The sequence below is a fragment of the Ovis canadensis genome, chromosome 4 (genome assembly GCF_042477335.2).
Source record: "Ovis canadensis isolate MfBH-ARS-UI-01 breed Bighorn chromosome 4, ARS-UI_OviCan_v2, whole genome shotgun sequence".
NCBI classification, from domain to species: Eukaryota; Metazoa; Chordata; class Mammalia; order Artiodactyla; family Bovidae; genus Ovis; species Ovis canadensis.
In genome coordinates this window covers 110186491-110206126 of record NC_091248.1, presented here as the reverse complement: position 1 = coordinate 110206126, position 19636 = coordinate 110186491, and the positions used below count along the sequence as shown (strand labels likewise).

Sequence of the window (19636 nt, the reverse complement as noted above, 5' to 3'; positions counted from 1 at the left end):
GCCTTAAAGTTAGCCATAGCAATGAATGAAATATATTGACCAATTCTGCAAATTACTAAATAATTCATTTTTAAAATATTCAAATGATAGTCATTAAAGCCTATTTATTGTCATAGTGCATTTTTTTTGCTCAGTCTTTACCACTATCACTTCACCACTTTTTCCTTTTAATCTTGTGGAGTACTTTAAGATGGGCAAGAATAAAAAACCGAAAAAACCTTTGCACCTCAAAAAAACAAACAAAAAACCTTCTTTGCACCTCAACTTCTAAACCCTGGCTGTATCATTATCTAGTTGTATATTAATAAGACAGTACTTCACTAAGTTTAATTTTTCTCATCTAGTAAATGAGACTAATACTACCAATTAGAACTATTTATGAAGTTCCATGCTTAGTAACTGGCATTTAGGGTCTAAATAAAGAATAGCCATTAGGAAATCAACTCTGAATATTCATCAGAAGGACTGATGCTGAAGCTGAAGCTCCAATATTTAGCCACCTACTGTGAAGAGCTGACTCACTGGAAAAGACCCTGATGGTCAAAAGATCGAGGGCAGCAGAAGCAGGTGGCAGAGAATGAGATGGCTGGAAAGCATCATCGATTTAATGGACATGAGTTTCAGCAAACTCTGAGAGAGAGTGAAGGACAGGGATGGCAAGCTGCAATTCATGGGGTCACAACGAGTTGGACACGACTTACCAACTGAGCAACTATAATCCATCAGAACATTACTTACTAGATACATTATAAGCACTCTGAGAGACCATGATCATCTAGTTCCAATGTATCCCCAGTCTAGCATGAGCCAGCATGTAGAAGTTTCTAACACATACCTATCGAATCAATTACTATTTTCACTACCTGTTTTTCAGGCAGAGCTGCATCAGAATTGTAGGGGATTATTATTCCATCTTCCTAGTAATTTAAATGGAAAACTAGATTAAGTTTTAAAAGCTAGAGGAAATCAAAGATTAAATCATATACCTCCACATTATCCTATGGTAGTAGAAAATAAATGAGTAAACAAGATAGAAAATTTTAGACATGATAAATAATGTTATTAGTCATTTCTTAGAATATTTCTTTCTATGGAATTTCAGTCCATGGAATTCTCCAGGCCAGAATACTGGAGTGGGTAGCTGTTCCCTTCTCCAAGGGATCTTCCTAACCCAGGTCTCCCAAACTGCAAACAGATTCTTTACCAGCTGAGCTACAAGGGAAGCCCACTTCTTTCCATAGTTTTACATTATATCAGCACCTACTGACTTCTTGTTATAGTAGATGAAGAATTTTACTACCTTGATGCTATCTTCCCACTAAATTTTATCCCAATTTTTGGTTAAATTGATTTTAGCTTTTGCATTATTATGAAGAGGGGAATACTGCTCATTGTAGAGCCAAAAACTGTACTATGATGAGGTCTGCTTTTTAAAAATATTTTCTTTTCCTACTGTGTTCCTATCCTCTTACATCAGATATTATTTACCGATTAATACCTTTTATATTCCAATTGTTCAAGCATCTATTTAGTCTACTTTTATCTTTTATCTACTTTGAGTCAACCTCACTTTTTGGTGAGGAGGAGAGGTCTATTTTCCTATGTCCTCCTGCTCCAATATGAACTGGGTGTTCATACATTTGTGGTGCAGGTATCATGTTGGGATGGCCCTTCATTGCTTTCCTGTGTTAGACTCTCTTTTCCTCAGTTCTCAGAATGTTTTCTTTTTAACTACTTTTACTCCCTTTTGTTAGTATATATGCCGTACTAACTTCTGAAAAAGAGTGCATAAAAGATGATCATTTTTTAAATCTTGTGTGGCAGACACTGTTAACTGCATGATCCAATAGCCATTTCCAAATCCCTTACTCTGTATACCATACAAAGGCTGGAAAAGCTAAATGCTTGCTTTCCCAGACTCTCCTGAAGCCATGTTTCATAGTTCTAGTCAATGAAATGTCAGTAGGGAGCTTTCTGGGCACATTTGGCTCTCCTTCCTTTTTTCCTATTTGGAAGGAAGGCATGATGTTAGAGGTGTGTCAGTCAACTTGCCACCATGAGGTTCAGTTCAGTTCAGTCGCTCAGTCGTGTCCGACTCTTTGCGACCCCATGAATCGCAGCACGCCAGGCCTCCCTGTCCATCACCAACTCGAGGAGTTCACTCAAACTCATGTCCATTGAGTCGGTGATGCCATCCAGCCATCTCATCCTCTGTCATCCCTTTCTCCTCCTGCCCCCAATCCCTCCCACCATCAGAGTCTTTTCCAATGAGTCAGCTCTTCGCATGAGGTGGCCAAAGTACTGGAGTTTCAGCTTTAGCATCAGTCCTTCCAATGAACACCCAGGACTGATCTCCTTTAGGATGGACTGGTTGGAGCTCCTTGCTGTCCAAGGGACTCTCAAGAGTCTTCTCCAACACCACAGTTCAAAAGCATCAATTCTCTGGCACTCAGCTTTCTTTCTAGTCCAACTCTCACATCCATACATGACCACAGGAAAAACCATAGCCTTGACTAGACAGACCTTTGTTGGCAAAGTCATGTCTCTGCTTTTTAATATGCTATCTAGGTTGGTTGTAACTTTCCTTCCAAGGAGGAAGCGTCTTTTAATTGCATGGCTGCAGTCACCATCTGCAGTGATTTTGCAGCCCAAACAAATAAAAGTCTGACACTGTTTCCACATCTATTTCCCATGAAGTGATGGGACCAGATGCCATGATCTTCGTTTTCTGAATGTTGAGCTTTTAAGCCACCTTTTTCACTCTCCTCTTTCATCAAGAGGCTTTTTAGTTCCTCTTCACTTTCTGCCATAAGGGTGGTGTCATCTGCATAGCTGAGGTTATTGATATTTCTCCCAGCAATCTTGATTCCAGCTTGTGCTTCTTCTAGCCCAGCGTTTCTCATGATGTACTCTGCATAGAAGTTAAATAGGCAGGGTGACAATATACAGCCTTGACATACTCCTTTTCCTATTTGGAACAAGCCTGCTGTTCCATGTCCAGTTCTAACTGTTGCTTCCTGACCTACATATAGGTTTCTCAAGAGGCAGATCAGGTGGTCTGGTATTTCCATCTCTTTCAGAATTTTCCACAGTTTATTGTGATCTACACAGTCAAAGGCTTTGGCATAGTCAATAAACCAGTTAAAAATAGAAAAACATATGAAAAAGAACCTGAGAGCATTTATGACTTTTCTTATACATCAGTCCCAGATTATCTACATCTGGATTTCTCATCCTGTGAGACAAAAGATTCCCGATTTGTTTAAGCCATTCTCTTGGTTTTCTATTATGTGCAAACACACACATACCCCACTGATAAACCTGGTATATCTGAAAATATCATTTCTTCCCTCATTTCTTTGGTGTTTGGCTAGAAATAGAATTCCAGGTTGATGATAGTTTTCCCTCAGAATTTTTAAGACCTTGTTTCCCCCTTTAGCTTCCAATGTTGCTGAAATTTCTAGCATTCTAAGACCTGTTTCATTGAATGTGACCTCGTTTTACACTGGTAGCTTTTCAGATATTCTTTTTATGACTGATATGTAAAATTCCACAATAAGCAATGATGTGTCATCTGATTGAGAAGGGTTTGTTTTTTTAATTCAAAGTACTGACATCCAAAAGGGGCCATTTATAATCTGCAGACCAACACTTTTCAGTTTAGGGAAATTTTCTGTTAGTCCTTCATTTTATAATCTTGTCTCGCACATTCTCCTTGCTCTCCATAGTTAGAGAAACTCTTATTAGTTTAACACCAGACCTCTTACACTGATTTTCTAAGGTCCTTATTTTCTCCAATTTCTACCATCTCTGTCTCTTTGTCTATTTCTCAGGAGATATCTTACTACTCTTCTACTTTTTAACAAAATTTATTTCCAAAAGGTCTTTCTTAGTATCTGATCTTTCATTGTATCCTATTATTGTTTTATGGATGCAATATCCTTTTCTCTTAGAAAACCGATCTTGATCATTAACTGACAGTTCATTTACAGTGAAGAAATAAAATTTAACTGAAAATAGCATTTATACAATGGGGAACACCGCAGGGGAACTGGGTCATGAAAGTAACCACTGTACTGGGGGCTAGCCAGAAAGATCAGACATCTTAGTGGAGGCTGGTACCCCAAACAACTGTATCTGGAAATCTTTTCTATGACAACACACATTTCCTCTAGAGAAGGTGACACTAAACTTTTGTAGGAGACACATGCCTAGAATCCTAACAGCAGGGAAAGGGTCAGAAGTTCCACTATTCAGCACATGGACTTAACTCTCCTGTTTTACACCCCGTTCTCTCTGCCTTCACAGAGCCTGTATTTCTCCAGGATATGAAATTCTAGCCTCTGCCCAATAGGAAGTATGGGGGAAGGATCCTGAGGGTCAAACTGCCTTGCATGTACTTTTTTATTACAGTGTTATCTTTTTTAAAAAAACTCTTCCTAAATATAAGCAACTATTATAAATATATATATAATAAATAGTAAAAGCAAAAGCAAAAACAAATAGATAAAAGGAAAAGCAAGCTAATCTAATTTCTTACCCTAATGCTCTCATTAGGCACTTTAAAGCACTGAGTCTTAAACAAATATCATTATTCTGTGTATACTAAATGCAGGCAAAGTGACTACTAAGCAGGGTAACTATGTAAGTTTTCCAAAACAAGAAACTTTTGAGAATGAATGGGACACTATTAATAATTATGTATAAACTGGGATTATTTCAGGCAAACTAATCACCTTATTATCAGGAGAATAACTTTCTGGATGCTGAAAATACAAAGTTATAAGGCATTACCAATGAACGACGTGAAGTCTTCCCTCAAGAACAAAGACATACTCTACTATATGTGTCTAACATATAAGTCACCTTAGCGAAAATGGAAGGTGGAAAGAACTAGCAAATATAGGATCATACAGTTTTCAAAAGGTACTAATTCTTATAATCACCCTTAACAAGCACACATATAAATAATCTCTTTACAAATTTGCATACTGTCTTTCTGTTAAAGGGAATCATTATAATAATAATTCATATAGCATTTTTAAACAGGTTGAACTAAATAATTTAGCTGGTAGAGACTTTTTTCCTCTTATTCAGAATTACTTTGATTAAGCAAATGGGAAAAGCATTAAGAATGGTTAGAAAGAAAAGCTAATGGGTTATAGTCTTCTACCTGAAGTAATTAAGACATGAGAGAAGAATCACTAATTGCCTTTACCCATTCCAGAGTCTTTCTTGGTACCATCTGATATTATGTCTACATGATCAGAATCCACATCATAACTAAAGAAATCATTCAAATAGGTCTTCGATCGCTGGCCACCAAATACATATAAGCAACGATTTTTCTGTAAAATAAAAAAAAGGGAAAGAAGAAAAAAAAGTCATTTTCACAAAGAATTCAGAATAATTCTTTTAAAATTCAAACGTCTAGAGAAGTAATTTATGAGTGATTCCATGCAATGAAGTACTTACTGTACTGGTATAAAGTGGAAAAGGAAGCTCTGCATATACTGCTAAGGGATAATCACTAGGATAGCCTACTGAAGTAAAAAAAAAAAAAAAAAACCCCAAGGTGCAGAGTAATGCATATAGGGTGCTACCTCTGTGTATGGAAGGAGAAAAAGGAATGTGTGTTGTATTTGTTTCTTTCTTCAAAAAGAAACAAAGGAAACTAGTAACAACATAATTAGCTACAGGGAAAGGAACAGAACAGAAAGACAGGGAAAATAACCTTATCTCTCCAACAGCATAATGACAGTTTTGCCTTGAGAACTATGTAAATATTTTTCCTTAATTAGAAAACAAAAGTAAAAGAAAAAATAATGTCTGAAATTTGGAAACAAAAAAAGAAACAAGTAAGCCTATATACAAAACCTATATACAAAGATACAATTGGACAGAGACACATGATCATGCAGACAAGTAGTAGTATTTCTAGTGATTTTAATTCTCTCTTTTTGACTACCCATCCCTAGTGGGCTATATCCTAAACAGAAAAATAATCAGAAAGAAATCTTAAATGGTATTCAGTGATTCTTTTAGTTTTGCTATCCAGTAAGCTATTATAGAAAAAGCAAGTAACATATCATCAGGAAGTAGGATTTTAACCATAAAGTTTCACAAAAACAAAGATAAAATTTTTAAATTCTATAATCTTAAATTTAACTTGGATATATCAGTATAAACTCATAATTTTTTTTTCTCTTACTAAAAAAGACATATGTATATATGTGTGTATATATGCAAAGGTATACTAGGACATGGGTACTCCCACTGGTCAAAGATGGAGAAAAATTAGGAAATCAGAAAGAATAATGACAGCAAGTTAAATATATCAAATACATAAAAATCCATGAGTTTATAATAATGCTTATGAAAAACTCATTGGTAAATTTTGGAGCCTCAGCTCATTAAAATGAAAAGACAATAGAGGAAAAGAATCAAAATATTTATATTACCTATCCTGTGTGGTTTACATATTAGAGTAGCCAATTAGTTAATGAGGATAAGTTTTTATAGCAGAATCAGTTAATAAATAAAGAAAAAGGTAATTAGAAAAATGACCACTCATCAAACCCTACTAAAATCTAGTCTATGACTATAGACTATAGCGACTGCTAAAACCGTTAGATAAAAAGTTGATAGGAAACTTAATAACTGATCAATCAGGTTGATAACACCTAAACCCACCTGAACAATTTTAACACCACCAAAGTTGTGACAGCTAGACATTAAATGCTCTTTATATTTTATAATCGGATCAGCTGTGAAGTATACTTGCAAGTCCCCTTTTGGCCCACCCAAAAAAGGAGAGGAATCTAAAATTAAGCCTCCGAATCTAAATACCAGCTCACAGGAAATATGGAAAACAGAGGATCATGTTAAATGACACTATAATAAAAATCAGTCAAACTGAGAACATGGGAAATTCCAAAGCACACATGAGACTTTCTTAAACAAATAAGCAGTATACAGAGGAGGGCAAAAAAAGGAAGGGGGAGTATTCTCATGGATTAAAAGAAATTTAAGAGCTATTAACAACCAAATGCAATACACAGACCTTTTCTGGATCCTGACTTTATAAACCAACTATGAAAAGTATTTTTCAGCATGGCAGGGGGAAAATGAGTGCAGTATTAAATGATATAAAGAAATTGCTTTTACTTTGGTTGGGTTTCATAACCATACTCGGAGAAGGCAATGGCACCCCACTCCCATACTCTTGCCTGGAAAATCCCATGGACGGAGAAGCCTGGTGAGCTGCAGTCCATGGGGTCGCTAAGAGTCGGACATGACTAAGCGACTTCACCTTCACTTTTCACTTTCATGCATTGGAGAAGGAAATGGCAACCCACTCCAGTGTTCTTGCCTAGAGAATCCCAGGGACGGGGGAGCCTGGTGGGCTACCATCTATGGGGTCACAGAGAGTCGGACATGACTGAAGTGACTTAGCAGCAGCAGCATAACCATACTACAATTATGTTTTTAAAAAATCTTTATGTTAGTGACACACTGTGGTATTTATAGTTGTAATGATATAATGTCTGGAATTTGCTTTAAAATACCGAACACAATAAAATTTAAGAATAGACATAGAATAATAGTAATTGTTGAAACTGGTAAATAAGTACGTAGGAATTTATTATACTGTTCTGTCCACTTTGGTATATGTTAAACATCTTTCATAGTATATTTTTAAAGTTTTGTTCATAGCAGGAGCCCATGTTCTCATTATAACACTTGAAAAAATTAAACGTCTGTATGCTGGTTTTTGCTGATAAATTCTAATTCCAATTCTATAAAGTCAATTCTTAATTCTTTGCACTTAATGGAGAGTAACAAAAGAGAAAATAAGAACAGATAATAAAATCCACCTTCCAGATACTAAGAGAAAACAGTAAGTAAAAAGCTATGTAAGAAAGAGAAATAGCTACAACATATAAACAGTGAAGTCAGTCATAAAAATGCTGAGATAACTACTTAGGAATTATTAGGCTGATAGGAAATATAATTAGCAAACAGTTCACCAATAAAGGTAGTTTTGTTTTTCCTTATCATTGTCAACACTTATTCATTTCTAATGAAAAGTTTTGCTCTCTTACTGAAGAATTAGATTGCATCACTTCTCCTATTGAGAGATACATGACAAAGTAACATAAGACAATGTACAGAATATTCTTACTGAGTGGAAGAGCATGCAGTGTCCTATCCGAGACTGGATGTCCTCAGGACCAGCATTACAGGAGTCTTCTCGAAGAAGTTTCCAGGTTTGACATTGACAGTTGAAAGCAAACAATCCACTGAATTGTGGTTCACTGGCTCTGCTGTCGTCTACACTGCCATTACATGTCAAAATCCTACCACCAAAGGTGTAGATCATGTGTTTTTCCGAGTCCATACACATCTACAGAACAAGACAACAGGTTGAATAGCTTTAGACTGTTCCTGTCGTATGAGTTAAAATTAAACCAATGTGTGCAGTTTTAGAATCTAAAACAACTGAATATGTTCTTAATAATACCAAATACCATCCCTGATTATTATATGCACTTATTAATTTATATTAAAATCCTGCTCTGCTCACTACATGGAAGAGATTCAGGATCGATTTCAAAATAGGTTGAAATCGATCCAGGTTTCCTTTTTTTTTTTTCCCCAGTGAGAAGAAAATATGTTGGATTAAGGAGTTTTATGCTTTCTCAAGTTACATAATTTTTACCAAATCAACCAAAAATAATTTAGTTATTGATTTAATACTGAACATATTCTGCAGGTAAACCGTGATCATATCCTCCTTATAAAAACTCCCTTTTTTCCATTCTAGTACGTGCATGCTAAGTTGCTTCAGTCGTGTCCGACTCTTTGAGACCTTATGGACTGTAGCTCACCAGGCTCCTTTGTCCATGGGATTCTCCAGGCAAGAATACTGGATTGGATTGCCATGCCCTCCTCCAGGGGATCTTCCCGACCCAGGGATTGAACTCACATCTCTTATGTCTCCTGCATTGGCAGGGCGGGTTTTTTACCACTAGTGCCACCTGAGAAGCCCTTTCCATTCTAGGCAAGCATTCTATTCCTCTTGCTACCATTTAATAAAAGAAAGGATATGTGAATAAGAGTGATGTAGCTTATATCATTTTGCATTTATTTTACAAAATTCTCCCAGTTATGTTTTTACCAAAACAAACATACGAAAAGACATTTGCAGCAATCCATCTTTGGGCTGACTTCTGTGGTATGATGAATCTTGCCTCTTTTTAACACAATATGTAAATTTAATTTTCTTTGAGGTACGTCAAGCAATTCATCTTCAAAAGCCAACCCTGACTCTTCCATTCTTTCAACTCAAGATTGTTTTTACAAAAATATCTCTGGGAAAACAGCCACTGGTCACAAGACAATAAATAAGAAACAAATTCTATTTCAAAGAATACATAAGTACAAGTTGGTAATCAGAGACTGAATACAAGTGGCATTTATGCTTAAGTAACAAATTGTATACATAAAACATCTATTTTTTGTTGTTGCTAAAGCACAAATACTAGGCATTATATGTTCAGTTCTCTCCTCCTATCAAACTACTTCTGCTGTTTATCTATTTCTGGTATTGTTTTTAATCAAAAAACTAAATAATAATAAAGCTTATTTTAAAATTAGTATTTCATCTTAAGAAGAAAGGATTCTAGTCTAGCACCTCCAAATCTTTACCACTAAAGATTCACTCACTTGCCATTTCCCAGGTTTCTGGCAGACTTCTATAAATTAAGATGAAAATCTGTAATTCCCAGGGGTGAAATCTTGGGGAACACAGTTCAAAAACTATGATGTCAAAGTTTTCATGTCCCTGGCACTCAGAAGAAAAGTGATCCTATGCTTTAATCTTAAATGATTATATCAGGAAAAGCAATCCATTATATCCAAGCAATCCAACTATATCATGAAAAGCAATCCATACATTGCTGAGGGACACATATAATGTGAGCGTATTTTCATTTTCTTAAATTCACAGAGTCATACTCATTTTGTTCAGTCTCTGTTATCTAGCCATTATGGTTCTACTTCAATATGACTACAAAGGGCATTTCTCTTTCCTTTGGGGGATATTTAACCTTCTTTTTGACATGGCTATTCTCATCTGTTATCAGAGAAGCATAAACATCTTTATTCGGTAGCTCTTTCTTGCACAGCAGGCCAAACTCAAAGACAGAGGAAGACACTGCAGTAGCTTAATGAGTCTTTCTCGTATCTTAGAACAAACAGGACACAAAATAGAAATAATTTCATTCCTTTGGCTTGGGTGTTCCCTGTAAGATACCTAGTTTCAGTGAGGGCCGATTATCAGATAACAAGTTTTAATCACTCCAGAAAACTTTGCTGTTCATCAGTTTATGGTTTCAATTTTTTATCTCTGAAAAATGTTTTGAAAATCCAATGGCTTATTCTACTATGCAATCCACAGTATCTCTTCCCTCAAGAAATCTTGAGTCTACTCTGTCAGGATAGGTATTTAATTTCTAAAATCAAATAAATAATGGATAGCCACTTATTCCTCACATCTATCCCCAACTGTCTTTTAATTTTAAAGTATCTTATTTTACTTTATCACATGAACACAAGGTTGGCTAGGGTTAGGGTAGGTTCAAAATTAATTTCCTCCTCACAAAATCTGAAGAAATTATTATAAAGCTTTCTAAGTAGTGTTGTCCAACCCATTACCCTACCTCCCAGCAACATCCAAAAATCCTCATGTTAAATTGATTCTTGTGTACGTTATGCATTTGTGACCCCATGGACTGTAGCCTGCCACTCTCCTCTGTCCATGGAGTCTTCCAGGCAAGAATACTGGAGCACACTGCCACTTGCTCCTTCAGGGGGTCTTCCTGACCCATGGAACAAATCCAAGTCTCTTGTGTCTCCTGCATGGGCAGGCGGCTCCTTTACCACTAGTGCCACCTAGGAGTCTGACACTTATTACTCTCGAAGGTAACCAGTTTTCTCTCTGTAACTTATAGGATTTCCTCTTTCTTGATTCTGAAATATCATTAAGGAAGTATCTAGGCAGGGGTATTTTTCACTTATCCTGATCTCTACTAGGAATTTCTTTCACTCTGAAAAGTGTCTTTCTTCAGTTCTGATAATTTTCTTCATTTTTACCTTGAGTGGGGTTTTTGTTTGTTTTTTCGCTTCCATTCTCTTTCTAGAACTATCAGGTGCATGTTTGAATTTCAGGTCCTTTTGTTTAATTTTTCTCTCATAATTTCAGAGAGAAACGTAATAATTTAGTAACCATTTAGAGGTGAGGATGTCCACATTGCTTTTTAATCTATTTACTGAGATTTTAAAATCTATCAAATCTTTAATTGATAATTTTTCCATATATATCCTTTTCATGGACGCAATGGCCTCCTGAATTGCTCTAATCACTTAAAGATGTCTTCAGTTCACACTACAAGCTGTTTTTAAGTCTTAATTTGTTGAGTTCAGTATCTCTTGTCTCGTAGTATTAAATTATCTTCAAATATTTGGATTTGGGCATTACTGTTTTAGCCTTCTTCGTATCTGAGAACCCCTATTCATCTGACTGTTGCATATACAGTCTACCTAAGGGACTGTGTAGGGCAAGACGAGACATAACGCTGTGAAGGGTGCTGCAGCAGCTCTCCAGTGCTTTATCTGTCCAGCTCCAATGTCCACACTGAACACTTGACCTGTTAATAATGACCACAGTCCAGTGCGACTCAAACTGGAAACTGTCCAGCTGTTTCATCCCCAGTTGACCATGTACTGTTTGCCCCAAAATATATACTGTGAGACTCCAGTTGCTGCTGTCTTATAGGTTGTGGTTTATTTTGGTTGGATCTAATCCTACCTGCTTTCTAACTCACAGGAATTCCCTCAAATATTTTAAGTTCCCTAAGGGCAATCTTTCTTGTTTTTCTACACAATTACTGATGTATTCTCTTGTCATTTACCAGGATGCTGGGCAGGAAGATGGTAAAAATGCATGTTCAATGATCCACACTGGCCCAGGGAGAATGTCAATAAGCCCAGATCTGCAATCTTGTGACTGAAGTTCCTCCTGTCATTTCTTGATTAGCTCATTTTACATTTTCCAGTACTTTATGTCAAGTCCTTGGCTCATACTGTCTTTTCTTTGAAAACCTTCTAGATACTGTCTCTTAGCACTGAATGTAACTGTAGAGAAATCTGATACCAGTTTTGTTTCACCTCTGGATTATTTTGTCTAGTTCCCCCAAAATGGCTTCTTTATCTTTGAAAGTCAATGTCTCTAACATATTATCACAGTTGAATTTTTTAGAGTTGAATGCCTAGGGCAATTTTCTCTGGCTATAACACATCCTTTTACACTATGTGCAATAGGTTTCCTTCTTGAGGAAATTCTTCTTGAACTTTATGTATAAATATTTCTTCTGTTCCACTGTTTTGGTTTTCTTCTTTAATGTGTCCAATAATGTATAGGTTGGCTCTCTTCTGCATGTCTTTTCTGTCTATGCTTTCCGGGCTAGCCGTTATATCCATATTTGCTTTCTTTATCTGCTTTTTGTATTTCTTATGACCCTTACCCAGTCTTCTTTATGTTCCTTGTAAACTAGTGAAGTTTACTATATTTTTCTTCAATTTCTTCCCTGAGATTTACCAGGCCCAGTTCCATCTGCTTTGATTATTTGGCCATCTCATCTGCATTCTTGAATGTATGCCTTGTAGTTTTCTTCAGAGTTTCAAGTTTCATTAAGTCATTTAATTTATGTTAGATTATTGGAATATAATTTTCATCTGCCGTTAGCATGAAAGAAAGCTTCTGCTACTGTTTCTACTTTCACTGTTTTCCTTTAGAGTACTTCACTAAAGATCTATTTACTACTGATCTGTTTACTACTGATTACACTGTTTACTACTTATTAGTTTTTCATATTTAAATAACATTTAAATATGGTTTCCCATATTTAACTGGGCTGAATTTCCCTGCACCAGATAATATAAGGTTCCTATGGAGATCTGATATTCTTTCTCAAGGACTTCCTCCTCTATTTCTAATGAATTGCATGGCTTCTTCAAAATATGGAGCGTCTGTGAAGCCATGTTTTCTCTAACTGAATCTCATCTGGCTTAGGGGGCTCTATCTTGAGCCTTGAGCTCCCCCAGTTCCTTCAATGGACATGCAGAACAAGCCACTGTCCCTACTTGTCATGGTGTTTCCAAACCTCTTATGGGCCTTGCTGGGCATTTTCCACATGGTGAAAAGTCAAAGTGAAAGTCACTCAGTCGTATCCAACTCTTTGTGACCCCATGGACTATACAGTCCATGGCATTCTCCAGGCCAGAATACTGGAGTGGGTAGCCTTTCCCTTCTCCAGGGGATCTACCCAACCCAGGGATCGAACCCAGGTCTCTGACATTGCAGGTGGATTCTTTACCAGATGAGCCACAAGGGAAGCCCAACAATACTGGAATGGGTGGCCTACTCCTTCTCCAGCGGATCTTCCCGACCCAGGAATTGAACCCGGGTCTCTTGCATTGCAGATGGAATCTCCACCAAACTGAGCTATTGGGGAAGCCCCCATGCTACTTAACTGATTTCCTCATTAGCTGCAATGAGTTCAATTTCTGCTCTGCTCATGACACTTCCATTAAGATGTACCTCTGCTAGGCTTCCTCTGCATTCACAGTTCTCCCCATTAAACAGCTGTGAGCTTCAATACAGCTTCTAGGTATTCCAGTTGTTTCTGCTAAATTTACAAGGAATTGGGAGTTGTGGGTTTTCTTTGGCTTCTGGTTTTGCTGAATATGTGACTTGTCTTATTTTTTTTCCTTTTTTAAAAATCTTTTTGTTTGGTTCTCATGGTTCCTGAAGAATCACACAAAGCAACAACATGGAAAGCTTCAGCACTAAGCTGCCACTATGTCCTTAGGAAATCTAAAAGTCTTTGAATTTTAATTTTTTTAATATGCTAAAATTGAAAATGGCAAAGTAATTTTTAAACATATCTTCAGGCCTCTAGCTTTCTCACGATCCTCTCAAATTGAATGTTAAGTGTCAAATCTTATGGTGTTACAAACTTGGGAGTTGGTTCCAACTCATAACTTTGAATTTGCATGAAACAGAATAGAAAATGTATGCTAATACATTATGTTAATTGTTCAAGGTCACAGAAGTAGCCACTGGCTGAATCAGCACTGCAATCCTGGCCTCTTCACCCCTAGTGTCCTGTTAATAACATCTAATGAGTTAAAAATGAAGCATTATTTAACAGAACCTAGGCTTCAGGGGACATTCTATTTAACCAAAGTCAAGAGAAACATAGGCCCACATGAGCACAACATATGCGATATCCTCAGACTACTCCTAAGTTATTCTTTTTTTCAACCTGTAAAAACATAAGCATCTTTTGGAAAAGATATTTGGAACAAATTAGAAGAAAATAAATTGTTTCCCTAATAACGTTATCTGTTGATGTTCTATTTTTAAAAGATCAGAGCAAGTCTAAGTTTTTTGGAGTTCTTATTTTCTACATGAACAACACCGAGTATGTCAGCAGGAAAGTGCAAAGCTTTACAGAGCTGGGTTATGTACAGCCAGCACAAGTTACAAATTCAATCTGGGGAGCACTCTCAAGACTAATGTTTTTTATTTTCCACACACCACATACTCGGTAGGCATATAAGGCACTCCCTTCACCATTCTCCTATAAAATCTACTTGTTAATATAAATAAGGCAGGAGGAAAGCTTTAAAGAATTAACAAAAATTGGCAAAGAAGCAGTAAATAAAGACTTTGGTTTTAATGCCTAGATATTAGGCATAGATTATGTCATAAATTCTAGCATCACGCCCCAATTTCTCAAGTGCTGATATAATGCTTTGTTCATTAATAGTATAGATTTTTTAAAAAGTCTTTTTCTTCCCCATACTCCAAAAACTTTGGACATGGGCTGAGCCAAGCAAAACTGCCTACTGAATTCAAAGTGGTTACTATTTAGTTTGAAGTAGTACTGACCTAAACTGAACTGATACAAAATAAGAATTTAAAATAAAAAAAAGGATTCAAAGATAACAATGATAACAGGGATGATGAGAGCTATACACATTCTGATATTTAAATGGTTTATGAGATTGCTATATGTAGCCTTCTTGTTTACAACATCATTATATGACTTCTACTGGTCCTGAATTTAAACTTCATCTAGTACATGCCAAATTCTTATCTATCTTATACTGAGTTTGTGATTATATACAAAAGTGAATATACTGTACTTGCATTGGAAGAAACACTCTACATTTCAAATCCTTGAACTCATTATAAAGTAATTTAAAATTTTTCAGGAATGTAGAACAAACAATTTAAAATTTATTGTTATGATTTATGAATACCATAGAACTACATGGTAGTTCCTCACATGTATTGCTCCCTCTACTCTCTGTAAAGTTTTCATAAATTAACAACTGTGTTCCGAGATCTTATCACTTTATTTTGTACCAAATAAGAGAAAAAGAATTTAAGGAATAACTTAAAACTACTGAAACAATAGTTTCTTTCATTATTTGTCATAGGTATTTGTGGTAGAAATCACTAACAGAAAACTCAGCATAACATCTGAAATTCGAACAGCAAGAGTGACTAAGCACTAATTAATTCCATCATATAGTTATCTATGCACCAAACCTGATGATCAAACACTAGTTTCGGTCCTCCGTCAGCAGCAGTATCCTCACTGAGTAACATCCATGTGTTTGTGTCAATGTCGTAACGATAGAAATCACTTTTCAGAGATTTGCTGTTCCTCACAGAGGAATCCAAATAACGCCCCAAAGTGTAGATTTGCCTTCGTTGAATGTCAATGCACATTTTATGACATGATCTAGCACTAGGACCATTCTGTGGAGAGCAAACAAACAAAAAAAAAAAGAAAGAAAGAAAGAAAATTCAAAGAATAAATAATACAAAACAAAATTAAATGCCTCTTTTTGCTGACTTTCACGAACAGGTCTGCTCAGAAATTTGATCAAGTCCAACTAATATATATCCAATATTAGACTTAAGTCTCTATAGAAAAATAAAAGAAGCAATAGGAGACACAAATCTTAGCTTAGAAATGTTTAAACTCTACCAGGAAACATGAGAACAACTATTTTCTATTCTATTGCACTCTGTTTATAACAATTTTATGGCTTCTAATGTATACTGCATTACATTTTAGTCATTTGTGTACAGAGCTTAATTCTTTTGTATATGTCAATCTACTCAAAGACACATTTGGTTTTTCAAAATATTTTTGTACCCTTCATCAGAATCTAGCATAAAACAGATACTCCAAGAATATTTAGAATTTAATAATTGGTAGGAACCTTAATAAAACTTATAGTTTGATGTTCTCCTTTAAAAAATAAAGATGCAGAAGCTCAAAGAAGAAAGATAGCCTCCTGAAAGCAGTAAGCTAGTGAAAGAAGCAGAATAAGAACCCAAGTCTTTCACTACTTCTTCCACACTTCGTATTATATAAAATTGACTCTCCTGACAAGATAAATAATTCAGCGACATTAATTAGGGAACAAAATGAAGAACAGTATATTATCAACAGAAATTAGTTACTTGAGATCACCTGTATCACAGGACAGAACAAAAGGTTAAAAAAAATTGTAGTATAGGCTTAAAAAAAAAAAGAATTCATGAAAAGAAAAATGGAACTTCAGCTGGGTAGGACTGGATTAGTTGAAAGAGGGAAAAGGAAAAATATCTTGTATTTGTTAAATATCTCCTAAATTCTACCTATATTATTACTATGTGTGCAAGATAAGAGAAACAAAAGCAAAAATACACTACAGTATATGCAGTTATGACTGAGATGAAGAATTCCTGCCACAGAAACAGCAGAGTTGAAGTATAAGGTAGAAATACAAAGCCTGTGAATGACTGACAGAGAACTGAGTATAATCTTGCAAGCATTAAAGAACTATTATAGATTTCTAGAGAAGGATACAACATAAAAAAGCAGTATTATAGGATGAGTAATCCAGTATTATTTAGATCAGATGAAGGAATAAAAATATCAGACAGGAAAAACAGTTTGACATTCGTGTGAGTATTCACGCTAATTACTATTTTAAGATTATTGTTAAATATTTTTGTCAAGGAAAATCTGCAGCAGAAAGGCAGAAATTTTATTTAAGAAAGAATTTCCGCTCCGGCTGCCATGTTGTGTCCCCACACGTGTGCATCTAATTTCAGCTGGTCTGTGGGAGGCCCCATGAGCACCAAACCTAATCCTCCAGGGAAGCCCCACTTCTGCTCCAGCAGTATGAAAGAAATGATCGTGAACCAGAATAAACTCACCAAATGGCAAGCACAAGTGCACATTAGTGGGAAAAAAAAACTGTCAGCAGAAAGAAGAAGGTGGTTCTTAGAACAGTTACAACAGACAATAAAGAAATTTCAGTTCTCCTTAAAGAAGTTAGAGGTAAACAGTATCTCTGGTATTGAAGAGGTGAAGATGTTCACAAACCAAGGGTCAGTGATTCACCTGAATAACCCTAGAGGTTAGGCCTCTCTGGTAGCAAAGATGTTCACCGTTACAGGCCATGCTGAGACAAAGCAGCTGAAAGAAATGCTACCCAGCATCTTAAACCTGCTTGGCACAGAGAGTCCAACCAGTTTAAGGAGAGGGGCTGAGGCTCTGTCCGAACAATCTGTGGATGGAAAAGCACCACTTGCCACGGGAGAAGATGATGATGAGCAAGTTCTAGATGTTGCGGATAATTTTGATGAAGCTTCCAAGAATGAAGCAAAGTAAGCCGAGTCAACTTTTGAAGAAGATAAATCTTGAAGAAGTTATTGGGAGTTGCTATCTTATATTATGACTGCTCTTTAAAATTTTATGGATCTAATAAAATCTAGATCTAGTATTTTTAATCCCAAGCCCCAAGACAATGCAGCTCTTCACATTTTTTGCTTTTATACAATTCATTCTTTGCAGCTAATTAAGCTGAAGAAGCCTGGGGGTAAAGTCTGAAACGAAAGTTAATAAAGTTCTTTACCTGGTTGAAAAGAAAAAAGAAACAATTTCCTCTGTAATTAAGCAATTTCAAAAACAAATATGAGGCAACATATAATGAATCTATACCATATTTCCTATAGTGTGAAATCTGAAGTTTTAATAGGAGAATAATAGAACTTCTTGCTTCAGTTTAATTAGCAAAAGTGCTATTAAAATGATGAGCAAATTACTTACCAACTAAGAAGAAAAACGGGAATAAAGAAGAGAAACCAAGAAACTGGGGAACAGAAGGAAAAACAGAGAAAACTCATACAGTTTTTTGTTCTTTCAAAAAAATAACAGAATGATTAACAGAATTATAAACCAGTAGTAAGGCTAATTTTTTTTTAAAGAGAGAGAAAATACAAATTACCAGTATCAGAAATGAAAGCAGTACCATCAAAAGAGGCTAACTAGAAACTAAAAAAAAACAAAGAACTATCATGAAAAATACAGTAAAATTTGACTAAGAAGATAAAACAGACATATTCGTAACGCTAATTTTTCACTTAATGGTGAAATACAGAATGCTTTCCTGCTAAGATCTGAAATAAGGATGTCCATCTGGTGCAGTAAGACATTAAAAAAAATTTTTTTTTAAGAGTGGAAACAAAGAAGTTAAAATCATCTCTACTCACAGAGGACAGGACTGTTTAAAACATCCTAAGAAATCAACATAGAACAAAAGACAAACTATTAGAAATAATTAAGTGGATTCACAAAAGTGATGATACAAAAAATATTAAAACATCAATTTACTTCAGTATATTATGAGGAAACAAGTTGAAAATTAAAAATGTTTAAGTTTCATTTACAACAGCAAGGAAAAGCAAAATATACTGGGGTCCATTTAATAAAAAAGACCTCTAATCTGCAAACTCCAAGTGCTGAAGGAAAATGAGTAAGACTCAAATAAATGGAAATTTAGCCCTGTTCATGGATTAGAAGGTTCAATATTAAGACATCAATTATCTCCAGGTTGATTTATAGACTGAACACACATCCAATCAAAATTTCAACAGTGTTAGAAACTGACATGATTCTAAAATTTATGTGAAAATATAAAGGACTTAGAAGAATCAAACCAATTTTTAAAACGAAGAACAAAAAGGTCTTATACTACTTGATCTAAAGTCACATTGGAACATAAATAGATTAAAAGATAATGGGGCGGATTCAAATATCCTAAAAGACAAATATATACTCCATTGATTCTTGAAAAAGGTGCCAAACAGGGAAAGAAGATAAGAAGCGACCAGAACTCACATACATTTCTGGAAGGAATGTAAAACAGTACAATCACTTTGGAGAAAGCTTTAACAGTTCCATCAATGGATGCTAAAAGGGCAAAAGTTTGATGCTGCTGCTGCTAAGTCGCTTCAGTCGTGTCCAACTGTGTGACCCCATAGACGGCAGGCCACCAGGCTCCTCTGGCCACGGGATTCTCTAGGCAAGAATATTGGAGTAGGATGTGATTTCCTTCTCTGGAAAGTTTGATGAGTAACAATATTTTCATAGTCTCAAAATGTCTCCCCTCAAATCACTTAATCATGCAGTAGGAAATCTGGTGAGCACATCAGACA

General features: G+C 35.7%; 1 protein-coding gene and 1 pseudogene across 6 annotated transcripts in view; one reads left to right on the top strand and one right to left on the bottom strand.

Moving 5' to 3' along the window:
* Positions 1-19636, bottom strand: part of MKLN1 (muskelin 1) — a 377726-nt gene that overhangs the window by 52323 nt on the left and 305767 nt on the right. For all 6 annotated transcript variants that reach the window (XM_069588394.1, XM_069588395.1, XM_069588398.1 and 3 more), the window contains 3 exons: positions 15686-15898; positions 8186-8407; positions 5219-5348 (listed from right to left, as the gene is read on the bottom strand). In XM_069588394.1, the coding sequence (XP_069444495.1) occupies positions 5219-5348; positions 8186-8407; positions 15686-15898 (565 nt within the window). The remainder of the gene's footprint in view (positions 1-5218; positions 5349-8185; positions 8408-15685; positions 15899-19636) is intronic.
* On the top strand, positions 17319-17810 carry LOC138439050 (transcription factor BTF3 pseudogene; annotated as a pseudogene).